This window comes from Natator depressus, chromosome 8 (genome assembly GCF_965152275.1).
Source record: "Natator depressus isolate rNatDep1 chromosome 8, rNatDep2.hap1, whole genome shotgun sequence".
NCBI lineage: Eukaryota > Metazoa > Chordata > Testudines > Cheloniidae > Natator > Natator depressus.
This window is the reverse complement of record NC_134241.1, coordinates 928,597-949,631: the sequence shown is the minus strand read 5'-3', so window position 1 is coordinate 949,631 and position 21,035 is coordinate 928,597. Positions and strand designations below refer to the sequence as shown.

Sequence of the window (21,035 nt, the reverse complement as noted above, 5' to 3'; positions counted from 1 at the left end):
CCATGCAAGGACAGAGGTGCCTATCCCACCACGGGGCTTGGGAGAGGAAAGTGTGAGCGCTTTGAGACCCTGGTTGGAAAGAGGAAGAGAAACTCTCCCCCCCACACACACTGGCAGGGGACAAGGAACAGCTCAGGAACCACCTGCAGCCCCCCACCGCCCCCAGAGCCAAGGTGCAGCCCACGCTGACCAATGTCAGTGAGCAGGACCACCCCATTGGGCCAGCCAGACCCCTACGCTCACTGGGATGCGGAGTCTCCTGCGGCAGCCGCTCCCTCTGCACTCCACAGGGGCAGCTGCCTGCATTCCAATCTGCTCTGTGCCTGTTAGCTGCTGCCTCGGCTGGGCAGAGTCTAGGTGCTCCGGGTTTAGTCACTGCTCATGCCAGATCCTGCAGCACCCAGAGCCCCTCTTGCCCCCAGGAAGGCTAGGCAGCCCTCGAGATACAACACTGAGGTTTTCCCAGCCCTGCTTTAAACAGCGTGTGCAGGGGTGGGCTGGCTCCTGGCACCAGTCCCAGTGGCTGATCTGAGCTGTTCCGCGAGTAAGACAATGCACCTTGCCCACAGCATGGGGCGGGCGGGGATGGAGAGAAGAGAGGAGGAGTCCTCCCCCTGTTCCTAGGCCCCCCACCGTGCCTTGGTGCTGCAGGGGAGGCTCGCCACTGTCACCAGAGCCAGCACTTAGTACCCTGCCATGCAGGCCCAGCCCCATGGCCCCAGAGCTTCCTTGGGACACGAACTGAGCTCCTGAATCCACCCGGCTTTGTTTGGGTGAGTGGCACAAGAGGCTGGGGCACCGGGCCCCCCTGGGCAAAGCTCATGGCCAGGTGGCCAGCATCAGGCTGCATTCTCTGCAGTCACTTCAGGAAGCAGACCCTGCCTGTCCCAACGCCGCGAACTAGGAACAGGGAGGAGCACTTCAGGCAAGTCCGGCTGGGTCAGCATGGAGCCGGTTCTGTTGCCAGTGGGATCTGCTGTGGTCAGAGTGAGCAGGAGTGGCTGGAGTGCAGGGCCCGCAAGTCCAGGCACCATCCCTGTGGGCCCTCCCTTTCCTACCGAGATGGCAGCTGGAGTGCAGCTGGCTGGCTCAGATCCAGGGAGGGTGCACGTGGGGATCTGCTGTCTCCACAGCCCACCCTCCAGCTCAGACAGGGATTCCTTGACTTAAAGCTAAAAACCCCATTGCAAGAAGTAGCGAGAGCCCTTCTGGGAGCTCCCCACCAGGTCTGTGCAGTGTCCCGGCCCTCTCTGTAGGTGGTGCAGGCTGCCAGAAGCCCTGAGCAGTCTTTGGTAGCTTTCCGAGGCAAAGGGTGTGCGATGATCCACCCCATTGGGGCCGCCAATGCACGCAGCCGAGAGCGGCTCAGGGGCGGCTGGGGGTCGGGGGCCTGGCGGGGAGGTGCACGGTGTAGCAGTGAGTGCAGACACGCACTGGCTTCAGGAGGCCGTAGTGAGGGAGCGGCGCCATGTGCTGGGAGCAGCGCGAGCAGAAGATCTGCCAGGGAAAGAAACTGAGCCATGAGTGAGCGGCGCCACATGGGAATCCAGCTCTGGCCCGCTGCGGGACCACCCAAGGCAGGGGCACCCAGCGCGCCCAAGGGCAGCAGCTGTGAGCACTTGCCTGTTCCTGCATCCGCCAGTCCACGCAGCCCTTCCCAACATGGGCCCCACCACCCCCTCAGAGGCTGGGGAGGAGCCACTCTGGGCTGCCCAGGAGCAGCCCCCACTGTCAAATGGGGCTTCATTTACCCCCTCCTCGCCGCCCCGCAGGCGTCCCCCGGGCAGGAGCCCCCAGCGCAGTCCCGCAGGGCGGAGAGCCTCCTGCCCAGAGCCGGCTGCCTACCTTCCCACAGCTGCGGCAGTGGTGCCGTCGGCGGACCATGGAGAAGGGGGCCCGACACGATGTGCACCGGCTGCAGGTGCCGTCCGGCACCCACGGGGGCAGCCTGGAGATGCCTGCAGAGGGACAGGAGGAGGGCGGCTGGTGAGACGAGCCGGGCCCCGAGGAGGCGCATGAAGAAATCAAATCCTGCCGCATGCCAGCAGCAAGTGCCACCCCCAGAGCAGGGGGCGGGCAGAGCGGCTCACACGGCGACGGCCAGCCAGGCACCGACAGTCCCCATCACTGGAACGCCTCCCCGGCTGGCTTGCTCCTCACTGCACAGGACTCAGCCACTTGCCCACCGTCACACGGAGAACTGAGCCCCTAACGACTGGGCCAGCCTGCCGCGAGTCACGAGGGAAAGGCAGCCAGAGATCCAGATCTTGTGCGAGCCCAGGGGCCGGAGCCTCACTTTGCACCAATCCTCAAGTGAGGGGGCAGCCGGGCACAGCCGGGCCTGCCCAGAGCTGGGAGGGGAGCATGCTGGAGAGGAAGGGCCTGCTCCAAGGGTTCGATACCTTTCACAGTGAGGGCATCCCAGGGGCTGGCCCCGGCCTGGAACAGGTGCTCTCGGCTTGGCCAATTAGGAGGGCGGGGCAGCACCTGGGCGCGATAAAAGCTCAAGGAGAAGTGACCCAAGGTGGGTCCCTGGGGGCAGGAGAAGGGGTTTGCCAGGGGAGGGGTGGACCTGTCTGAGGTGACCTTAACAGAACCTGGGGTCTGGCTGGGAAGAGCAGGTGCACTCAGGGAAGGGCTGGGATAGCCGTGCGGGCAGAGGTGCAGGAGGGGAGCCTGGGGGGGTGGCAAGCAGATGCTGGAGCCTGGTGGGTGCTACGTCGAGGGGGCATTAAGGGCCGCGTCCCCTGACAGGAACGGGCTTGGGCCGGTTCTGCAGGGTGCAAGTGAGGTCAGTCTGCGGGGGGGGGATGAGGGAGCCGTGGGAGGGGGAGCACTCGGGGACCCGCAGGTAACTAGCCACTGGCACAGCTACTACCGAGGGCCGGGGTGGCTCTCTCCTCACTGGAATATGTAAACCCAGCCCAGCTGTTCTCCTACCAGCCGCTCTAGGCAGCCAGGAATTGCTGCGGGGGCCTCTGCCCTGTCTCACACAGGAGGGCCGACCTGGTGATCACAGTGGGCCCCTGTGCCCTGATCCAGCAACCCAAGAGCTGCTCATGGAAACTGGAACTGTCTGGAACAGGAGGCCGGGGTGGGATCAGACCTTGCGTGGTGCCAGGGTGCTGACAGCAGGGACCAAGGAAGAGTTTATTTAGTCAACAATTAGGGGCCAGCAGGGACCCCAGTCACACCCTACCCCTCTTACCGTCTCCGTGCCTGGTCCTGTTCCCCTCCCTGTGGCTGGAGCACAGAGCACAGTCTGCCAAGGGGGAAGCTTCTCCCGCTTCTTCCTCCTCTGGGGTGCAAGGGGAAGCGTCAGCACCATGCACACAGGAGCTGTTCGCAGCAGGGAGGGGCTGGTTTCTGCTGCTCAGCTCCCTGCTTCGCAGCCCAGCAGCGTGCCAGCAGGCGCACGCCCCACGGGCAGAGGGGCTGGGGCCCCACAGCACAAGGCGATGCTGCTTGTAGCCCGCAGTGTGTGGGCTGGTGCTGCACATAGGCTCCCAGACAGTCCAGCAGCTTTACATGCCAGCCACTTGCTCCATGGCAATTGCTCTGCCACATCAGGGCTGTCCCCTGTACCACAGCGTGGGGTGTACTTTGTATGGGGTGCTGCCTAAGCCGTGTGCTTGGCCATCGCGCCTCCCCAGCCCTGGACCCTCCCCAGGGGCAGATTTGGGAGCCAGCATCATGCAAGGGGCTTCCTGCTTGGCACTGCCACTAACCAGCGAGTGACAGAAAAGACCGATGGGAGGAGCATCTTCTGGGCCAGCCCCACAGCCACCCCCTCCCGAGAGACTGCAGCTGACGGAGCAGGAGGATCACTCACGGCCGGTATCTGTCCCCACCAGAGCCTCGGGCTGGGACGTCACGATGTGGAACACCGTCTTCAGGATGCTCCGCAGGTCGCTGGCGAAGTTGGTCTGCAGCTGGTCTGCCACCCCTGCCCGAGAGAGAGCAGCAGCGTCAGGGCCCAGGGGCCTGCAGCTGCCCCCCGAGAGGGGCTCTGCCAGAGTGCTGGTGGCTTGGCCCGCAGGGTGAGATTCAGACAGCGCCAAAGGACTCTGCACTAATGACTCGGTCTGGGGCTGGCCATCACTGTGTCTGCAGGCAGTTCAGGGGGGGTTAGCCCCACGCTCAGCATGGGGTGACCTACGGAGACACCAGCGTCCCCTAGACAACAATGGACTTTATAGGGACGTCAGCAAGGTGCTTGCAGAGCTCGGCTCCTCCAGGCCCGCAGACCCCCCCTCGGGGCTCTGGCCGAGGATGCAGCCTGGAGAGACTGCAGATCCCACAGCAAAGCTCAGGCTTAAGCCAAGCGTTGGGAGGCAGTGCCGGGTGGGACATGTAGCCTCCACGGCACTCTTGTGCAGATAGGCGGAGCCGCTGTTTTGGGCAGCGTGACCCTCCGGCTCTGTCCTGGGCTGGGCAGCCTGGGCACAGGCACCAGGCCGGTGCTGGCACTCGGCCTGCCATGTCCACTTGTGCCCAGCGGCTGGGAGCATGGGTGCATGCCCCCGCCTCCCCCTGCCCTGTTCCAGAACCGCTCCAGTTCCTATGGGCCCAGCTAGCTCCACGCTGCTGCGGCTCCCTCTGTCCCCTTGCGGGGGCCCAGCGGGTGGCAGGACAGTGCCCTCTGATGAGCCGCTCCCCGCTGCCCGCTGTGGGGAAGCACCTGGAGGACGCACCTCCTGCAGTCACACCTGCTGGCAAGAGCCATTGCTGCCCCATGGCAAGAGCTGACGAGAAGCAGGTTTCTGTGCGCCTGGCACACGCTCCCCTCACAGGGCACCCCACTGCCCGCAGCGAGCCCAGGACAGCCCCGTGCCCTGGCCCCCGGCTCCCCCACTGCAGCGCGGGACGGCGCAGGAGGCCGGAGTTCTCTCCCGGCCCGCTGCGCAGAGCACATACCAGAGATGCAGACGAAGAGCGTGTGGATCATGTCCTGGGTGCTGCTGTAACGGGAGCGGAGCTCTGAGCGTGCGCCGGGCAGAACAGCCCCGGGGAGCACTCTGCCCCGGGCACTGCCTGGCTGTTGCCCCAAGGGCCTGCGCAGAAGAGAGGAGCCAGTTACACAAGAGGGCACAGGCTGGTCCCCCTTCCCTGCCCCCCAGACAAGCCCCCATCTGATCCAACAGCAGGGCCTTCCCTGCCTTCTTCACCCCCTGCCCCCGGCACTGGCCCCTAGTTCAGACACCAGAACTGGGTTTGGTTGCCTCAGGTGACTCGTAGCCACATGGGCTCCGAGGCTTGGCCTGGAGGAGGCACTGGTTTGCCCGGGGAACTGCTCGCTGGGGCCCCTGGCATGGGTATCTGCTCCAGAGCCCGATCATTCATCACCACTTACCCGCCGCTGTTGCCAGGCAGGAGCGGGGGGAGAGGCCTCGCCCACCCGTTCTGCAGGCAGGCACAGGCCTCCATGCCTCCTCCTGGCAGAGTCGGCTCCTGTGGCCTAGAAGCCACTAGTGCCAGCTGGCCACGGTCTGTGGAGCATGCCCAGGATGGCTGCCCTCTGTCCCAGGGAGGCCCCCTGCTGTCAGCGTGCCCTGCTCCCTCTGGCCTGGCTGCATGCATCTGCAGCCGCATGTCCCTGCTGGCATTGCCAGGAACGCCCTGGCGCACAGCCTGAGCAGGTGTCCCCAGGCCCGGCGAGGCTGACCCGGTGCAGGCCGCATCCACATCACTAGTCCTCATGCTCAGGGGCCTTTCGGGGAGAGGGTCCGAGCCCGGGGGCACTGGCTCCTTTGCCTCCTCCTTGCCCTTTTGTGGGGCTCCACTCGCAAGCCCTGGGGCTCCAGCTGTTCCGCGGCTGCAGGCCGCCGTGCGCTGGGCTCCCGCAGCAGCTGGGGGGTGCAGAGAGCAGCTGGGGGCGGGCTGCGGGGAGCACCAGGGGGCAGGGCGACGAGTGTCCGGAGCCGCTTCGCCCCTGGGCTCAGGACCGGCTGCGCTGCAAGGACCCTCCGATTCGGCAGCACACAGGGTCTTCTCCAGCAGGGCGAGCTCCTCCTCCGAGAGCACCCGCAGCAGGTCCCTGCCGGAGACGGGCATGAGACCTTCCCAGGCTGGGCCTCCCTCTGCCCTCCCACAGCTGGGGGGCCGGGCCGGGCGGGAGGGGAGCGAGGGCAGCTCCATGCCACCAGGCACCTGGGGCCCCACCGCAGCTTGAGCTGGGCCCTGCCCAGGCACCAGCGCCAGGAGCGCACCGGTGAGGCAGTCTGTGCCGGGCCAGGGGTCGTGCTGCCAAAGGGCACCGCACCCCGGCTTTATAAACCCCACTGGAGCTCCTGTGCTCCCCTCTGCCCAGCCCCCCCGCCCCACAGCGCTCCCCTTCCCCCTCCCCACTGCTCAGCCCTCCCCCGCCCCACGGCACTCTCCCTCCCCACTGCCCAGCCCTCCCCCTCCCCACCCTGCTCCCCACTGCCCAGCCATCCTCCACCCCACGGCACTCCCCCTCCCCACCCTACTCCCCACTGCCTAGCCCTCCCCCCACCCCACGGCGCTCCCCTTCCCCCTCCCCACCGCCCAGCACTCCTAGGCCCCACGGCGCTCCCCCTCCTCACCCTGCTCCCCACTGCCCAGCCCTCCCCCTCCCCCGGGCGCTCCCCCTCCCCTGCCCCATGGCTGCCCCCCACGGCCCAGTGCACCTACCTGATGTTTTTCAACACGCTGCGAAAGGGGCTGAAGAGCCTGGACGTTTCCTCGGGCCTCCGCTCCAGGCCCAGGGGCCCCTCAGGATAGATGAGGAGCCCACTGCATGCAGGGAGAGGGGGCAGCACCATCAGCTCCGCCCTGGGCTGCCCCCTCCCAGCCCTGTCTCAAAGCAAACCCTGGCTCTCGGTCTGGGGCTCCAAACCGGAGGACACCAGCCTCCCACCAGCCGCTGGCCAGTGCCCAGGCCAGGGGCGCAGCCAAAGGCTCAGCGAGTGGCTGGAAGGGGCAAGGGGTGGTGCAGGCCCTGTGGTTGGGAAGCGGTTCCAGGTCCCCTAGGGACACACCCGGGGCAGCTGAGCTCACGGGGAGAGGGGCTCAGCTCCAGGCGCCCACAGGCCAGTGACCCTTCTGCAGCAGCAGGGCAAGGAAGTGCCCTGTCCCAGGGCAGCTGCACTGCCTGGCGCCCAGCAAGGGGGGAGAGCGGGAGCCAGCCCAGGGCAGAGGAGAAGAGCTGGGGCAGCTTGGAGTCGGGCAGCCACTGCCCCACCCCGGGGAACTCCTGGGCCACAGCTCCGGAAGCCCAGTGCGTGGGGGGATGCCTGGCTCCACACCACCCTGGCTCGTGCAGCCTCAGCCCCCCAGCACGGAGCTGCCCACTCACCTGATGATGGCCAGGCGGGGGATGGTGAACATCAGCAGCGGCTCGCACCTGTCAATCATGTCCTGGCTCAGGTAGCCGAGTTTCAGGGCTCTGCTCAGGGAGGGCAGAGGCAGGGGGCTTGAGACAGGCTGGGACCACGGGCTTCGTGCCAAAGAGCAGCAGCTGTTGCTTTAAGCCAGGCCCAGCAGGCGGGCTGGGGGACCCAGTGAACCTGATGCCCTCTGGTTCCCCAGCAGGTTTGCTGGGGGCGCCCCAGGAACACTCTGTGAGCGTGACCCCAAGGCAGCAGCCGGGGGGCTGGGGACAGTCTCTGCCCCACATTGTGGCAGTCCAAGCACCCGGCTTCCAGGAACGGCCAGGGGGACGCTCCAGCTGCTCAGCAACCAGCTGGCTCATGGAGCAGTGCAGGTGAGAGCTCCCCGCCCACCAAGGAGTGGGGAGCTGGGGTGTCCCCACTCCTGTATCGAATGGCATTCAGCTCCCATTCACCACAGGTGAATCCAGCAGCCCCTGCATAAGCTGCAGGGGAACTATACCCCAAAGTAGGAGGGGGGGCGGAATTAGCAATTCTTGCCCAGGGCCTCTCCCCTCAGGGTGCCCTGCCAGCCACACAGCCCCTCACCTCTCCACTGTCTCACAGAAGAGCACCACGATCTCCTGCTGCTTGTAGAGCTCCTCCGGGGACTTCACCGAGACCAGCAAGGACACGTAGCTACAAGAGAGAGGCCAGCCATGAATCCCAGCCCTGTCCTGCTTCCCAGGGCACCCAGCGGGGTGCCATGGAACGCTCTGGCCTGGAGCGAGGGGCCCAGATTGTGCCCAGGGGGCTCCTGACAGCAGATCTAGCCCTGCTTGGCTCCCTCCAGAGTGGCTTGTCCCGGAGGATGCCCTTTGTCACAGCCCCCGCACTACGAAGGACAAGCAGCTACCGACATTCTGCACCCGCCACGCCCAGCCTGGCGCTCTCTGGGCTGCTGGGGAATGGCCGGGGCGGTGGCGGAGGCTACTGGCCTGCCCTGTCCCAGTGCTTGCACCTGGCCTCTGCAGCCAAGCTGAGTTCTGCGCCTGGCACGTACCGGAGTTCAAATTCAGCGAAGAGCGTGTCAAACCGGATCAGCGCCATACGCACGGGCTCTGAGCAGGGGCTGGCCTGGCTCAGGCTCTGCTCCCGCAGCACTTTCCGCACCAGCTGCAAGCTGCACACCAGGTTCTTGGCCAGGGGACGCAGCTGCAGCCCGTCCGCTTCCTCCAGCTCCAGGACGGTGCCCGCCACCAGACACTGTGGAGACCACACGAGCCACTCACAGAGCCAGCCCAGCGCAGCCCCTCCCCTGCCCACCTAGCTGAATCCCACTACCCCGAGAGCACGTGACAGGAGTCGTGGGCTCAGCACGGGCCCAGGGGCCAGGCAGCCTCCTCGGAGTTGGGCACGGCACGTGGTCTGCTTGGACGGAGCCCAGGGCTGGACAGCTGGGCGTGGGGGGGGCACTTGCATGGCACCTCCCCTCAAGGTATCTGGGGAGAGCAGGTGTTTTTAGCCCCTGGCTCTCCTGGGTGCAATCCATTCTAGCATGAGGGAGACCGTACAAAGGATCCTGGCACCCTTCCTGCACCCCCCAAAAGGGGGTTCTGAGGTCCAGACAGCTCCAGGAAGTGCATTTCCTGGAAGGACTGGGGTAGGGGAGCTCCCGGACTGCTCCCCGGGAATCACCACAGGCTGACCTCAGCCGCAAACAGCACGTGGTTCCCCAGATTGTCCACCAGCAGCTCCTCCGGGAACTTGGCGAGGTAGTCACGGCAGTGCCTCTCCTTGGGGATGCACTCGTTCATGAGCTGCTCGATGAGGGTCAGCAGGTGAGCCTGGGCAGGGGAGCAGGAGGCGTCTGTTGAGATTGCTGTCCCACACACGAGGGATGCTGGTCGCTGGCGGGTCCCTGCCGAGCCATGCAGCGCCGGACAGAGCATGCACCATCTCTCCCAGCTCCTCCACCAGGGCCAGGGCCCCAGCCCTGAAGTCCCAGCCCTCCCTCCGCCCTCGCTGCGCTCCCACCCTGGACAGCAGCAGAGCCCGCTACTCCAGATGAGGGCAGGGCACGCGCACACTCCTTGGGCCTCATGTGGGGGGCAGGGCCCTGGCTCACAGGGTACCTGGCTGAGGTGCAGCTGGTTTAGCAGCACCAAGTATTGCTGAGGGTCTGTCTCCACGTCCAGGCCATTTATTTCCATCACCACGCGGGTCACCCTCTCGTCGGCGTAGAAGAACTGGGACAGCAGCCTGGGGTCAGATCGCTGGCGAGAGACACAGGGAGAAGGGGAGCCTCTGTCAGTCATTGCGGCACCCCGAGGAGCAGAGCGCTGTGGCTCCAGCCTCCCCCAGCAGGAGCCCTGGCTGCTGGAGGGGGTGTGACGAAGTGGGACTGTTCTTAATGTTTCCTCTGAATCGTGTGGGGGTGCCTCAGTTTCCCCTATGCAGTTCTTAAGTCTCTAGGTGGTGGGATAAGGGTGTATGATCATTGCAGAGCCCTAGAGGGCAGGTGTGTGCAGGGGTCTGGACACAGAGAATGGCCGACACCCTGTTTCCTGGCCACTGATGGCCTGGGCCCTTCCCCCCTGCAAGGTGAGAGCTAAAGGGTTGGAGAACAAAGGAATCCGGTGACCTCCTGGCCCGGGAAAGGGACAAAGCCCAGAGGAGGAGGGGCTGGAGGGAGTTTCAGTTTGGGGCTGGCTGGAGACATGGAGTGAAGGGCAGACGGGGTTGTCTGGCTCACTGCCCCCAAAATGGACCCAGCTGAGGGGTCCTGTTCTCTTCACCTGCAAGCTCTGTGTTAGACCATGTTCCTGTCATCTAATAAACCTTCTGTGTTACTGGCTGGCTGAGAGTCACGTCTGACTGCGGAGTTGGGGGGCAGGACCCTCTGGCCCCCCCAGGACCCCGCCTGGGCGGACTCGCTGTGGGAAGCGCACGGAGGGGCAGAGGAGGCTGAATGCTCCGAGGTCAGACCCAAGAAGGTGGAGCCGGGTGAGCTGTGTGTCCCGCAGACAGGCTGCTCTCAGAGAGGAGACTTCCCCAGAGTCCTGCCTGGCTTCATGGGGAGCAGTTCCAGAGCATCGCCCGGGGACCCCGTGACAGGGGGAAGGGGACAGGCCCAGCTCCAGAGCCCTGTCCTGCTCGGCTGACGTGCTCATGTTCGGCCCCAAGAGCTCGCACGGAGCCAGTACGAGATGCACCACGTGGCCAGAGTGGGGGTGTCTGGGGCAGGGCAGCGAGCAGAGGAGGGGCCCAGGCAGGAAGGACGGACAGCACCTGCCTCCTCCCAGCCCATCGCGTGAGGGGCCAGCACTGTGTCCTGTTCCCCGGGCCCCCCATGGGCAGGAAGAGCTTCAGGGACAGGCCGTGTGGGTCCTGGGGGGGCGGTACTCTGGGCACTGCAGCCAAGCACGTAAGCACCAGAGGCGATGCAGAGCTGGGGGCATGGGGCGAGCTTGGCTCTCCTCAGGCCAGACAGCAGCATCAGCGGCAGCATGAACCAGCCATGGGCCTCAAGCCCGAAATTCCCACGTCCTTTGGCCCCTCATTTCCCTCCCTGTTACTGGGGGGCTAGGTCATGGCGTGGGGATGGGTACGGCGAGAGCACCCCCACGCCACAGAACCCGCTTGTCAAAAGGCGCTCCCGGCCCTTCGCTCAGTGCGCCAGCCAGAGACACGGGGCAGCGACTCATCCATGTTCCCCCAGAGCCGGGGACAGAACCCAGGAATCCTGGCTCCCAACACCCTGTCCGAAGAGCTAGATACAGTCTGGTGCAACATGGACTGCCAAGTGGCCCCATTATTGCCGACGGCCTGGCCAGGAGCACCCAGCTACTATCCTCGGTCGGGATCTTGCCCCCCAGGCTGCTCCCAAGGAAAGCTGTGATGCCAAGATCATCTCTAGGCAGCCTGGGGCCAGCAGAGCTGAGTGCAAAGCTGCAGGCCAAGACTGTTCCATCAGCAGGAGGCTGAGTTCAGAGCAGCCTCCAGCCCCTACCTGGCCCGGGGGTGAACATGTCCCAGGCCGTGCCAAACAGCCCCCTAGGGCTCTTGGGGCTGCCGGCCTTCCTCCAAGGTCTGTGGGCCCAGGAGAGCAGAATACACCAATGCTCCAAGCCACTCCTGGCCACAGCAGGCCCAAAGCAGACAGGACAGCCGGGTTCCCAGCATGGGTGCCAGCCAGAACCAGCGAATCCTCCAGAGGGGGAAGGGGTTGGGGCGTGCCTGGAGAATTCCTGCAGCTCTCCTGCTGCCAGAGGAGCCAGGAGCCCCTGCCCTGAGGGCAGCACCACAGATCCCAACTGTCGCTGACGCTCCCAGGAACACTGATCCGTCCGTCCGTCCGTCCATCCCCCCTGAGCCCAGCAGTGGAATTTTTTCAGGGCCACCCATGACCAGCAGGGGGTGCTGCAGCGGGGTTTGGGGCAGGACGGACAGCAGGAGGGCTGCAGGCTCAGTTGAAGCTCACCTATAAACCGTAGCGAGGAGGTCTGTCCTCAGGCCACGGCACACGCCCTTGTGAACAGCCACAGCCGTGCAGAGCTATTCAGCAACCAAGTCAGGGCCATAGCAGGCCCCCGCCTAGGGCCAGGAGGTCACACAAGCCCCGGGCAGGCATGATGGAGCTAACCCGGTAAGAGGCCAAAGAGACTCAGCCATGGAGCAGGTTAGCAGCACACACCCCTGCAGCACGCCCGGCCTCTCACACGCTTCCTCAATCCAAGCCACTCCACAATTAGCTAACCACACAGCCGCTGAACTGGGTTGTGCGGAGGCAGCTAGAGTGAGTGGACCAGGCACAGGACTGGGATCCAGGAATCCTGGAGCTCTCATTTTGGTTCCACCCAAACCCCCCAGTGTGGACTGTGCAAGTCCCTACCTCAGTTTCCCCAGGTGTAGAACAGGGTTAATGAGCTCAAGCTGGATCCCAGTAGGGGTGGGGCTGGATGTGTGTGCACATGTCACACCCAGGTACAAGAGTCTGAGAAGGCAGCCTTTGTGACAGGGTGACTGCCCTCGGGAATAGTGAGGGCTAGTGGTCAGTCAGCCCCTGGCCTGGTGTGTGTCCCTTAAAGCCTGGGCCTTGTACAGAGGATGAAACGCGGAGGAGGGTAGAGCTAGGTGTGGGGAGAGCAGAAGACGGGCCCAGGGCAATCAGTCAGACTTGGGGAAAGCCCAGGCTGCTGTCCCTTTAAGGTCCTGGGACCAGAAGCCTTGTAGAGTGGCTGGGAGCAGAGCGTGTGTCCACATGCTGTCGCTGGGGTGATGCGTCGCCCCCGCAAGGTATCCAGGGACCACGGCGTGGACAGGAGAACAGAGCCCTGCAGCTCCTCTTTCCCCACCACACACACACGGCTCCCGGGGCCGTGCACACAATGGGGTCACCTGGCGCTAAGACCCTCACTCCTGCACCTCTTGCGCGGGACCACCTCGCCTCTGCAAAGCCCCCAAACCTACTGTAACGCTGCCAGCTGGGCGAGGGGCGGCATCCCCATCCTGCTTCGCCCCGTGTGGGAGAGAGCCGCAGACCACAGGAGCCGCTCTGGGAGGGGCCGGTTAGACTGATCGGGGACAGCAAGAGAGCCCCTCTGGGCCTCAAAGCATCGCTCTGGAGAAGGCAAACAGCCTACTGCAGCCTGAGAAGCCTGGACAGTGGCCACTAGCCACCTGCAGCTCTTCCCTTCACCCAGAAGCCACCCCTCCCGCCCTCAGGAGGGCACCTTGCAGCTGAGCAGTCCATTGCCTTTCCTCGGCAGAGTCTAACATCAGCCCACAGCACGGCCTGGATCCACCTGCCGAGCTGCCCGTGGACACACCCTGCCTCCAGCCCCTCTGCTTCCCAGTCACCCAGGACTCTCTGGCGTAAGCACACAGGGCCCACCTGGGGCTGGCCATGGGGAATCCCAGCCTGGGCCTTCCCTGTGTCTTTCCTCCAGGGAAAGTTGAAGTGGCAGGGCCCGGCTCTCAGCTAGGTTGGCTGTGCCCTCCTGTTCCTTCCCCCAGCCCCCCGCAGAGAGAGACGCAGCTCCTGGCGCTGGGTCACCCCCCGAGCCGGGCCTCAGGGCCAAGACAGGGATCTTCCCTCCTGGGCCTTGCTTGGCCCTGTTCCAGCCTAGGTGTCAGCACCCCGAGCGCCAGGCCCCACCCCGTCCTGTTCCCCTTCCTGGATGCGGGAAGAGAACCCCCTGCCCACATGTGGCCTTTTTTAAGCCGGAGTGGAAGGCCTGGGACTCCTGCAAACAGCTCCAGCCTGTTGACACCCTTCAGGCATGTGTAGGCTGTGGCCTGGCCCTCCCCACCCCCCTTAGTCACCTCGGAGACATGCTCTTGTACCCGCCTTCCCCACAGCTCTGGCCCAGCCCAGGCCCGGGGCCCAGCCCTGCTGCCAGAGCAGCAGGGGCAGGAAGGGTGGGCTGGTTCTCACCCCGGCCAGACCCCGTGGACGCTGTCCAGCCCCTGGAGCGTGAACTGTGCTGAGCCACCCCCCAGCCTAAGCCCCTCTTCTCGGGACGGAGGGAAGGAGCTGCAGGGCGCGTACAGAGCTAGGCAGGCCAGGGGTGTCCCTGGGAACACACAGGGGCCAGGCCCCAGGAGTCGATGGGACACGTCCACCCTCTCTGCCCTGCACAGGGGGTGGGCACTGCCCGGAGCGCCAGGCATGGGGAGAGGCTGGACAGCAGCACCCAGGGCAAGCGGACAGGTTCCTCAGCAGTGCCAGGTGCAGGGACAGCCTAAGTGCCTGGTTCAGACCGGGGCCCTTACACCAGGGAGCCGTGGGGCCACTCTCCAGTGCCGACAGGCTCCTGCAAGGGGGCTGCAGCGCTTCCTGGCCAGGGCAGGGCACTGTGCCACAGGGCAAAACTTGGGGCAAAGGGCCCTAGAGCCAAGCCCCCCCGCCAGTACTGCCAGTCCAGGCTGTCCCCCTCCACCTCAGAGAATCGCTGCCAGCGACAGGGGCAACCCACCCCTCATCTGATCCTTGCCTTGGCTGCCCCACAGTCCCCCAGGACCCAGGGATGAGTTCCCTGCCATCCCTGGGGAGAGCACGGGGCATGGGGTGCAGGGTACTGGGGCAAGGAGTTCCTGCCAGCACCCCGAGGGAGCAGATGGGAGTCCCGGGGGGTGGGACAGGGGGTCTCTGAGAGCCTCCCTGGGGGGGCAGAGGGGAGTCCCAGAAGTTGGGGGTGGGAGAGGGGGTCTCTGGCAACTCCCCGGGGGAAAGAGGGGAATCCCGGCGGGTGGGGGTGGGACGGGGGTCTCTGGCAGCCCCCCCGGGGGGGAAGAGGGGAGTCCCAGCAGGTGGGGGTGGGACAGGGGGTCTCTGGCAGCCCCCCTGAGGGGCAGATGGGATTCCCAGGGGGTGGGACAGGGGGTCTCTGGCAGCTCCCCGGAGGAAAGAGGGGAGTCCCGGTGGGTGGGGGTGGGACGGGGGTCTCTGGCAGCCCCCCCGGGGGGCAGAGGGGAGTCCCGGCGGGTGGGGGTGGGAGAGGGGGTCTCTGGCAGCCCCCCCGGGGGGCAGAGGGGAGTCCCGGCGGGTGGGGGTGGGACAGGGGGTCTCTGGCAGCCCCCCCGGGGGGCAGAGGGGAGTCCCGGCGGGTGGGGGTGGGACGGGGGTCTCTGGCAACCCCCCCGGGGGGGAAGAGGGGAGTCCCGGCAGGTGGGGGTGGGACAGGGGGTCTCTGGCAGCCCCCCCGGGGGGCAGAGGGGAGTCCCGGCGGGTGGGGGTGGGACGGGGGTCTCTGGCAACCCCCCCGGGGGGGAAGAGGGGAGTCCCGGCAGGTGGGGGTGGGACAGGGGGTCTCTGGTAGGGGGAACTGGGGGTCTCACCTTGGGCCGGTGCAGCCACTTCCTGACGGCCGCGGGCAGCATGGCGAGAGCGCGGCGGGAGCGCAGCGCCCGGTCCCGGACTCCCGGCTCCCCGCCGCCGCCGCCGCCGCCCGCACGGGGCGGGCCCGCAGCTGGCACCGCCCGGACGGGGAACAGGGGCGGTGCCTGCCGGGGCCAGCCCGAGCCCAGCGCCCTCCGCCCCCGATTTCTCTCCCTTTTGAAAGTGCCCCTGGCAGGTCAAATTCTCCTTCAGCCCCGCATGGGGCGGGCGGTCTGGCCCCGCGTGCACCGCGCGGAAGGGACGTGCCCCAAACTCACACTGTGGCAGGTCTGGAATAGAACCCAGGAGTCCTGGCTCCCTCCCCTCCCCCCCCAACCACTAGACCCGCTCGCCTCCCAGGGCCAGGGCTAGGGCTAGAACTCAGGACTCCCGGCTTCCAGCCCCCCCTTGCCCCAGAGACAGGAGGAGAACCCACCCCCTTTGTGCATTACACCACCAGGGCAGGGCGTCCCAGGCGTGCCCCTGCGTGTCCCTGCGTGCCAAGGCACTGACACCAGAGACAGGCCGTTCCCCGGCTGGGCTGGGCCAGGGGGCCCGGGAATGGGTGCTGGGGGCAGGATGCATGAGGCCATGCATGTGGGGTGGGACGTGTCCCAAGGGACAGAGCCTGCCTCAGACTGACCCACGGAGGAGTGTTTGGAAGGGTCCCAAAGGACGGCCGCGGAGGAGATGGAGGCTGGCAGGCAGGGCCCCAGACACCCCCACACCCAGAGTCACTGGCTGCTTGTCCTTGGGTGACAGGGAGCAGTGGGGGGGCTGGGTAGGCTGCCGCCGCAGGGTGGCCGGGGTTTCCTGGGTTCTGCGTAACCGCAGGGTAGCTGGGGAGGGGATTTCACTCCTGAGCCACAGTCTAGTCATGTCTGTTATTCATGGAGTCGTCTGGCCCCAGCCCCGCTCCCAGCCTGTCCAACAGTCATAACCACCGTCCCTTCCATGGCAATAGCCTCACCCCTGCTTGGATCTGCGGGGGCTGAGCCAAAGGACTCGGAGTGTCTCCCCGCCCCCCGGTCACCTGGGTTTGTGTGGAGCCAAGTCTGCAATGGCCCACAGCAGCAGCAGGGACCCCCACAGTGCTCTGCCCAGATCCCTCTTGCACTGTGAGGAGCGAGCATATGCTGGTAGCAGGCCTAGCTGGGGTAGCTGCCCTGTACCTTTAACTAGATGGGAGACAGCCCCTGGGCAGGGCTGAGTGTTGCAATGGGCTGGACTGTAGCCCAGAGCAGTTGTTTGGTTTTCTGAAGTTTGTCAGGACTCGCTGAGCCAGGCAGAACTCTGAGCCAGGCAGAACTCGTTCATCCCAGCATGGGCCATGGGTGCAGCCAAGCCAGGGATGCCTCTGACACCAGCTGGTGGCTCCAAGAGCAAGAATGTGATTAAGCTGCAGTGAGCCATGTGCTGGTCCTGCATGCAAGTGCCACTCCTGGGAGGCAAGGACAGCTCCTGGCCCTGCTTGGGTCTCTGCACCACAGCACACCAGGAAGGCCTCCCTTCCTGCCAGCCTCTGGCACCAGCTGTGACAGGGAGGGTACCTTGCAAGTACGTATAAGTGCTCTTAAGGACATTGGTGCCCTGCTAGTAGGAGACTGCCTCCTTCGGAGGCCATGCAGCCTAGAGTCTCTGTGCAAGAGCGTAAGAACAGCCAGACTGGGGCAGCCCAATGGTCCAACCAGCCCTGTGTCCTGTCTGCCAACAGCGACCAGTGCCAGGTGCTTCAGAGGGAATGAACAGAACAGGGCGATTATCGAGTGATCCAGGGCTTAAATTCAGCCGGAGCTGTCTGGAGCTGAGCTCTGGTAAATATTTTCAAAACCCCTGGAGTTTTTATAGCATGTTTGGGGCAGGGGATATGTGGGGGCTCCGGGAAATACTCTATAAGAATTTAAGCCCTGGAGTGATCCATCCTGGTCAGCCACTGCCAGCTTCTGGCAAACATTGGTTAGCCACACTCAGAGCATGGGGTTGTGTCTCTGCCCATCCTGGCTAACAGCCATTGATGGACCCATCCTCCATGAATTTATCTAGCTCTTTTTTGAACCCAGTTATACTTCTGGCCATCACAACATCCTCTGGCAAGGAGTTCCACAAGTTGACTGTGCGTTGTGTGACAAAGTACTTCCTGTTGTTTGTTTTAAACCTGCTGCCTCTTAATTTCCTTGGGTGACCCCCTAGTTCCTATGTTGTGTGAAGGGGTAAATAACACTTCCCTAGTCACTTTCTCCGCACCAGCCATGATTTATAGACCTCTCTCATCTCCCCCTGAGTCCTCTCTTTTCCAAGCTGAGGAGTTCCAGCCTTTTTAATCTCTCAACACACGGAAGCTGTTCACACCCCTGATCATTTTTGTTGCCCTTCTCTGCACCTTCCCCGCCATCACCTACAAGGCAAGGGAAAGAATCCCAGTTACTCATGGTCCGCACCTGGGGGTGATTAACTGCCTCCTGGTGAGACAGGGCGGAGCTGGGCCTTTACGTAGGCCGTGGGTGCTCCGGTGGAGGCAGCCTGCGGTGAAGCCCTGGTGTAGGGCTTGACAGGTAACACCAGAGTCCAGGTTAGGCTCCTGCAGGGGAAGCCTGAGGTAGGGCCACAAGGGAACTTCCATGAAGCCTGAGGCAGGGGAAGAGCTGTTTGGCTGAAGATTTTTCTTTGGCCTTTCATTTGGACTTGGGGTGCTCCCTGGGAAGGGGTCTAGCCCCAGAACACCCAGAGGGGAGAGGAGAGATGATGCAGGTCTGAGGGGGAGCCCAATGGGTGCCTGCTGACAAGGGAGCCTGGGGGAAGGCCTGGGCTGGGGGAGCATTGGTAAGACAAAGGCAGTGGTTTCACCCTCAGGAATACTGAGTGGGGATGGTGCTGGGGGAAAAACAGAAAATATCCATCTCATGCAGGGATTGATAGGATTGTGCATGTAGAAGCCTAGGATCTGCCATACCAGAGCAGATCAGGGTCCCGCTGCTCCATTATACCCTGACACTGACCACCATCCGCTGCAAGAAACCCAGCAGCTGGTAGGGCGAGGGCAGCCTGCCCCTGGGAAGCTTTGTGCAAATCCCCATTAGCTAGTGGGGATTCCTGAACTGAAGCTGGGGGGTTAGATCGCCTTCCCACCTCAGGTTGGTTTGTCTTTAACCCTTCCTATGCCATGTTGGATGTTCCTGTTCTCCATATAAACGTCCAGCCCTTTTTCTTGGAATCATGTGAAGGTCTTTGCCTTGGTGATACCTTGTGGCAGTGAGTACCACAGGACGCTTGTGCACTGCATGGAAAAGGTCGGTTTTAAACATGCTGCCTTTCAATGGTTGAATCCCCCCGCCCCCCTCATTGCTTCATGAAACGGGATTTGCTAGTTGTCCTGCTCTAGTCACGTACCTTTGTCCTGTGATCCGTGCCCGGGCTGCGTGGGCCCAGGCAACAGGGGAAGCACTGCAGAGGCCTGCAACCTAACCTGATGAGACTGGACTACAAGCACCGAGTCTGGGTCAGAAAAAAGCCAGCCCCTCTCAGGTGAGCTGGGTCTCCGCCTCCTACCTGCAGGGTCCGTGCACGGGCCCTGCCCCTAACAGCCACTGCCACTTCGCTCCTGTGTGACTGCTGTGAAGTGAGGGTGCCCAGCAGTCTGAGCACTGCTCACCCCACAGCATGGGGGGCTGCCAGGAGCCGGGCATGCAGCTGCTAGGGCACACAGCCACCACAGCAACGCCCAGGCAGAAGCTGGGGGTGGCACTGACTCAAGTTTGGGGTGGGGGTGGGGGGCTAGAAAATGACTTAACCCTCTTTGGCTTGGGTCAGGTGAGCTTGGTTTGGTTCCTGAATAAATATTAGGCCTGAGCAGACCTCTACTGTAGTGATCCATGTGCCCAGCATTTGGGCAGCGTGGCACCTCGCTCCACAGCGCCCTCAGCCGGCTGATTCCAGAGCCATGGTGACGGACTCACAGGCAGGCCTGATTCCTGCTGAACAGTGCCCGCTAGAGGAAGCTGGGTTCTCGCTGTGCAAGGGGCCTGCTTTCAGTCCACACAGAGAAGTGGGGCACAATCCTCTGTTTCTCCTGGTGCCCCTGTCTTACAGACACTGCGAGCTCTGGCGTGAGGGGTGCCGCAGAGCCTTTGCCTACAGAGACCATTGCTTCTCTACCACAGCGCAGACAGGTAAGTGTGACGTCCTGCTGTGACTCAGCCTGGCAGCAGGTGTGCGACCCGCACACAGCTGCACACCAGGAACTAGAGGTGCTCTTGAAGTACGGCTCTGGGACCCCTCTCACAGCTGTGGGAGCCCCAATGCAATTAGAGTGCTCTCTCTCCTTCCTGGCCCTGTTCTCTCCCCGTTCCCTGTGGGGTTGGTTACTACAGAAACACTTGATTTTTCCCCATCCTTTGATTGGAGTTTTCTGCCTGGGTTCCTAGATGGCCAAGCCCAAGAGCTGCACAGCTGTGAGGGGCCTGCAGCCCCTGTGCAGTCCTCTGTCCTGCCGCTGCCGCCCCACGCAGCGCTAGCCTGTATCCGCTCCCCACAGGCTTGGGGGAAAGGCTGGGTGGCCGTGGCAGAGGGCTGACCTTGTTTGTTTCACCCATGATCTGACAGGACCTAGGGCTCAAGCCGCTGTGAGGGAGTGGCAGCCCCTTTCCTCGCAGCTGGTCAGCACGGGCAGCAGCCAGAGGCGCTCAGGAGCGGGGCACCATGTGAGGAAGCTCTTTCAGTCCCACCAGTGCCCCGGCTGCCTCGTCAATCAGCCCAGCCCTGGCGAGGTGGGAAATGCTCGTTCGGATGCTGGCCCTGTGAGCGCTGTGGCTGTGTCTTCTCCACCCAGTACAGGAGCCTGGTGCTTTGGTGACGGGGACAAGTGTGTGTGTGTGTGTGGGGGGGAACACAGCGAAGTGGCAAAGGCCTACCCAGAAGCTCCCCTCTGCAGTGCCAGCCACATGCCCTCTCTGGCTTCATGCAGCTGCCCCAGCCGTGCTGGCTGCTCAGGGACGTGACCGGCTTCTGCTTCATGGGAAGGATGAATGCAGGAGCAGCCCCTGTAACCCTGAGCAGGTCGTGCCCACGGGGCCAGGAACTAAAGCCCAGGCACGTGCAGGCTCTCTGTCCCTGGGAGAGAAGTGCTGCCGGGCAGACCACGGCACAGGGCCTCCGGTCTGAACCCTGCCCAGCGGCTCCCCTTGGAAAGGGGAATGTGTCTGGGACAGGCAGGGCAAAGCAAGAGTAGCACCCGGGCCTCCATGGGGCTCAGCAAGGTACACACATGGGGACAAGGGGGGGACCCTGCCTGAGCGCCCCCTCATACCCCACAGCGCTGGCGGGGGCTCCCTACCTCCAGCCCAGCCCTTCCTGCCAAGTTCCCTCCCTTCCTACCCCCCCTTCCTGCCAAGTTCCCTCCCTCCCCCCGCCACTCCCCTTCCTACTAAGTTCCCTCCCCTCCCAGCCAAGTTCCCTCCCTCCCCCCCCCCGCTCCCCTCCCAGCCCCCCCTCCCAGCCAAGTTCCCTCCCTTCCCCCCCCCCGCTCCCCTCCCAGCCCCCCCTCCCAGCCAAGTTCCCTCCCTTCCCCCCCCCCGCTCCCCTCCCAGCCCCCCCTTCCTGCCAAGTTCCCTCCCTTCCCCCCCCCCGCTCCCCTCCCAGCCCCCCCTCCCAGCCAAGTTCCCTTCCCTCCCCACTCCCCTCCCAGCCCCCCCTCCCGCCGAGTCCCCTCCCACCCCCCCGGCGCGCTTCCCCTCCGCCCGCTGGGGGCGCGCTGCCCGGGCGCTGCCCGCTCCGGCGATGGCGGCGGCGGCTTCCCCGCGCCGGGCCGCCCCCGGGCAGGGGCCGGA

At 64.5% G+C, this 21,035-nt stretch overlaps 1 protein-coding gene across 1 annotated transcript; it reads right to left on the bottom strand.

The window, feature by feature from the left end:
• Positions 1–1,291: 1,291 nt before the first annotated feature.
• LOC141991823 (lateral signaling target protein 2 homolog) lies at positions 1,292–15,279 on the bottom strand. The gene is made up of 13 exons (XM_074960160.1): positions 15,174–15,279; positions 9,467–9,607; positions 9,041–9,178; positions 8,395–8,597; positions 7,941–8,030; positions 7,319–7,408; positions 6,655–6,756; positions 5,354–6,037; positions 4,918–5,054; positions 3,833–3,946; positions 3,209–3,298; positions 1,846–1,958; positions 1,292–1,497 (listed from the first exon to the last, which is right to left on the bottom strand). The coding sequence occupies exons 1-13, from the start codon at positions 15,213–15,215 to the stop codon at positions 1,366–1,368; spliced, it is 2,076 nt and encodes a 691-aa protein (XP_074816261.1). The 5' UTR covers positions 15,216–15,279; the 3' UTR covers positions 1,292–1,365.
• Between the last annotated feature and the right edge of the window lie 5,756 nt (positions 15,280–21,035).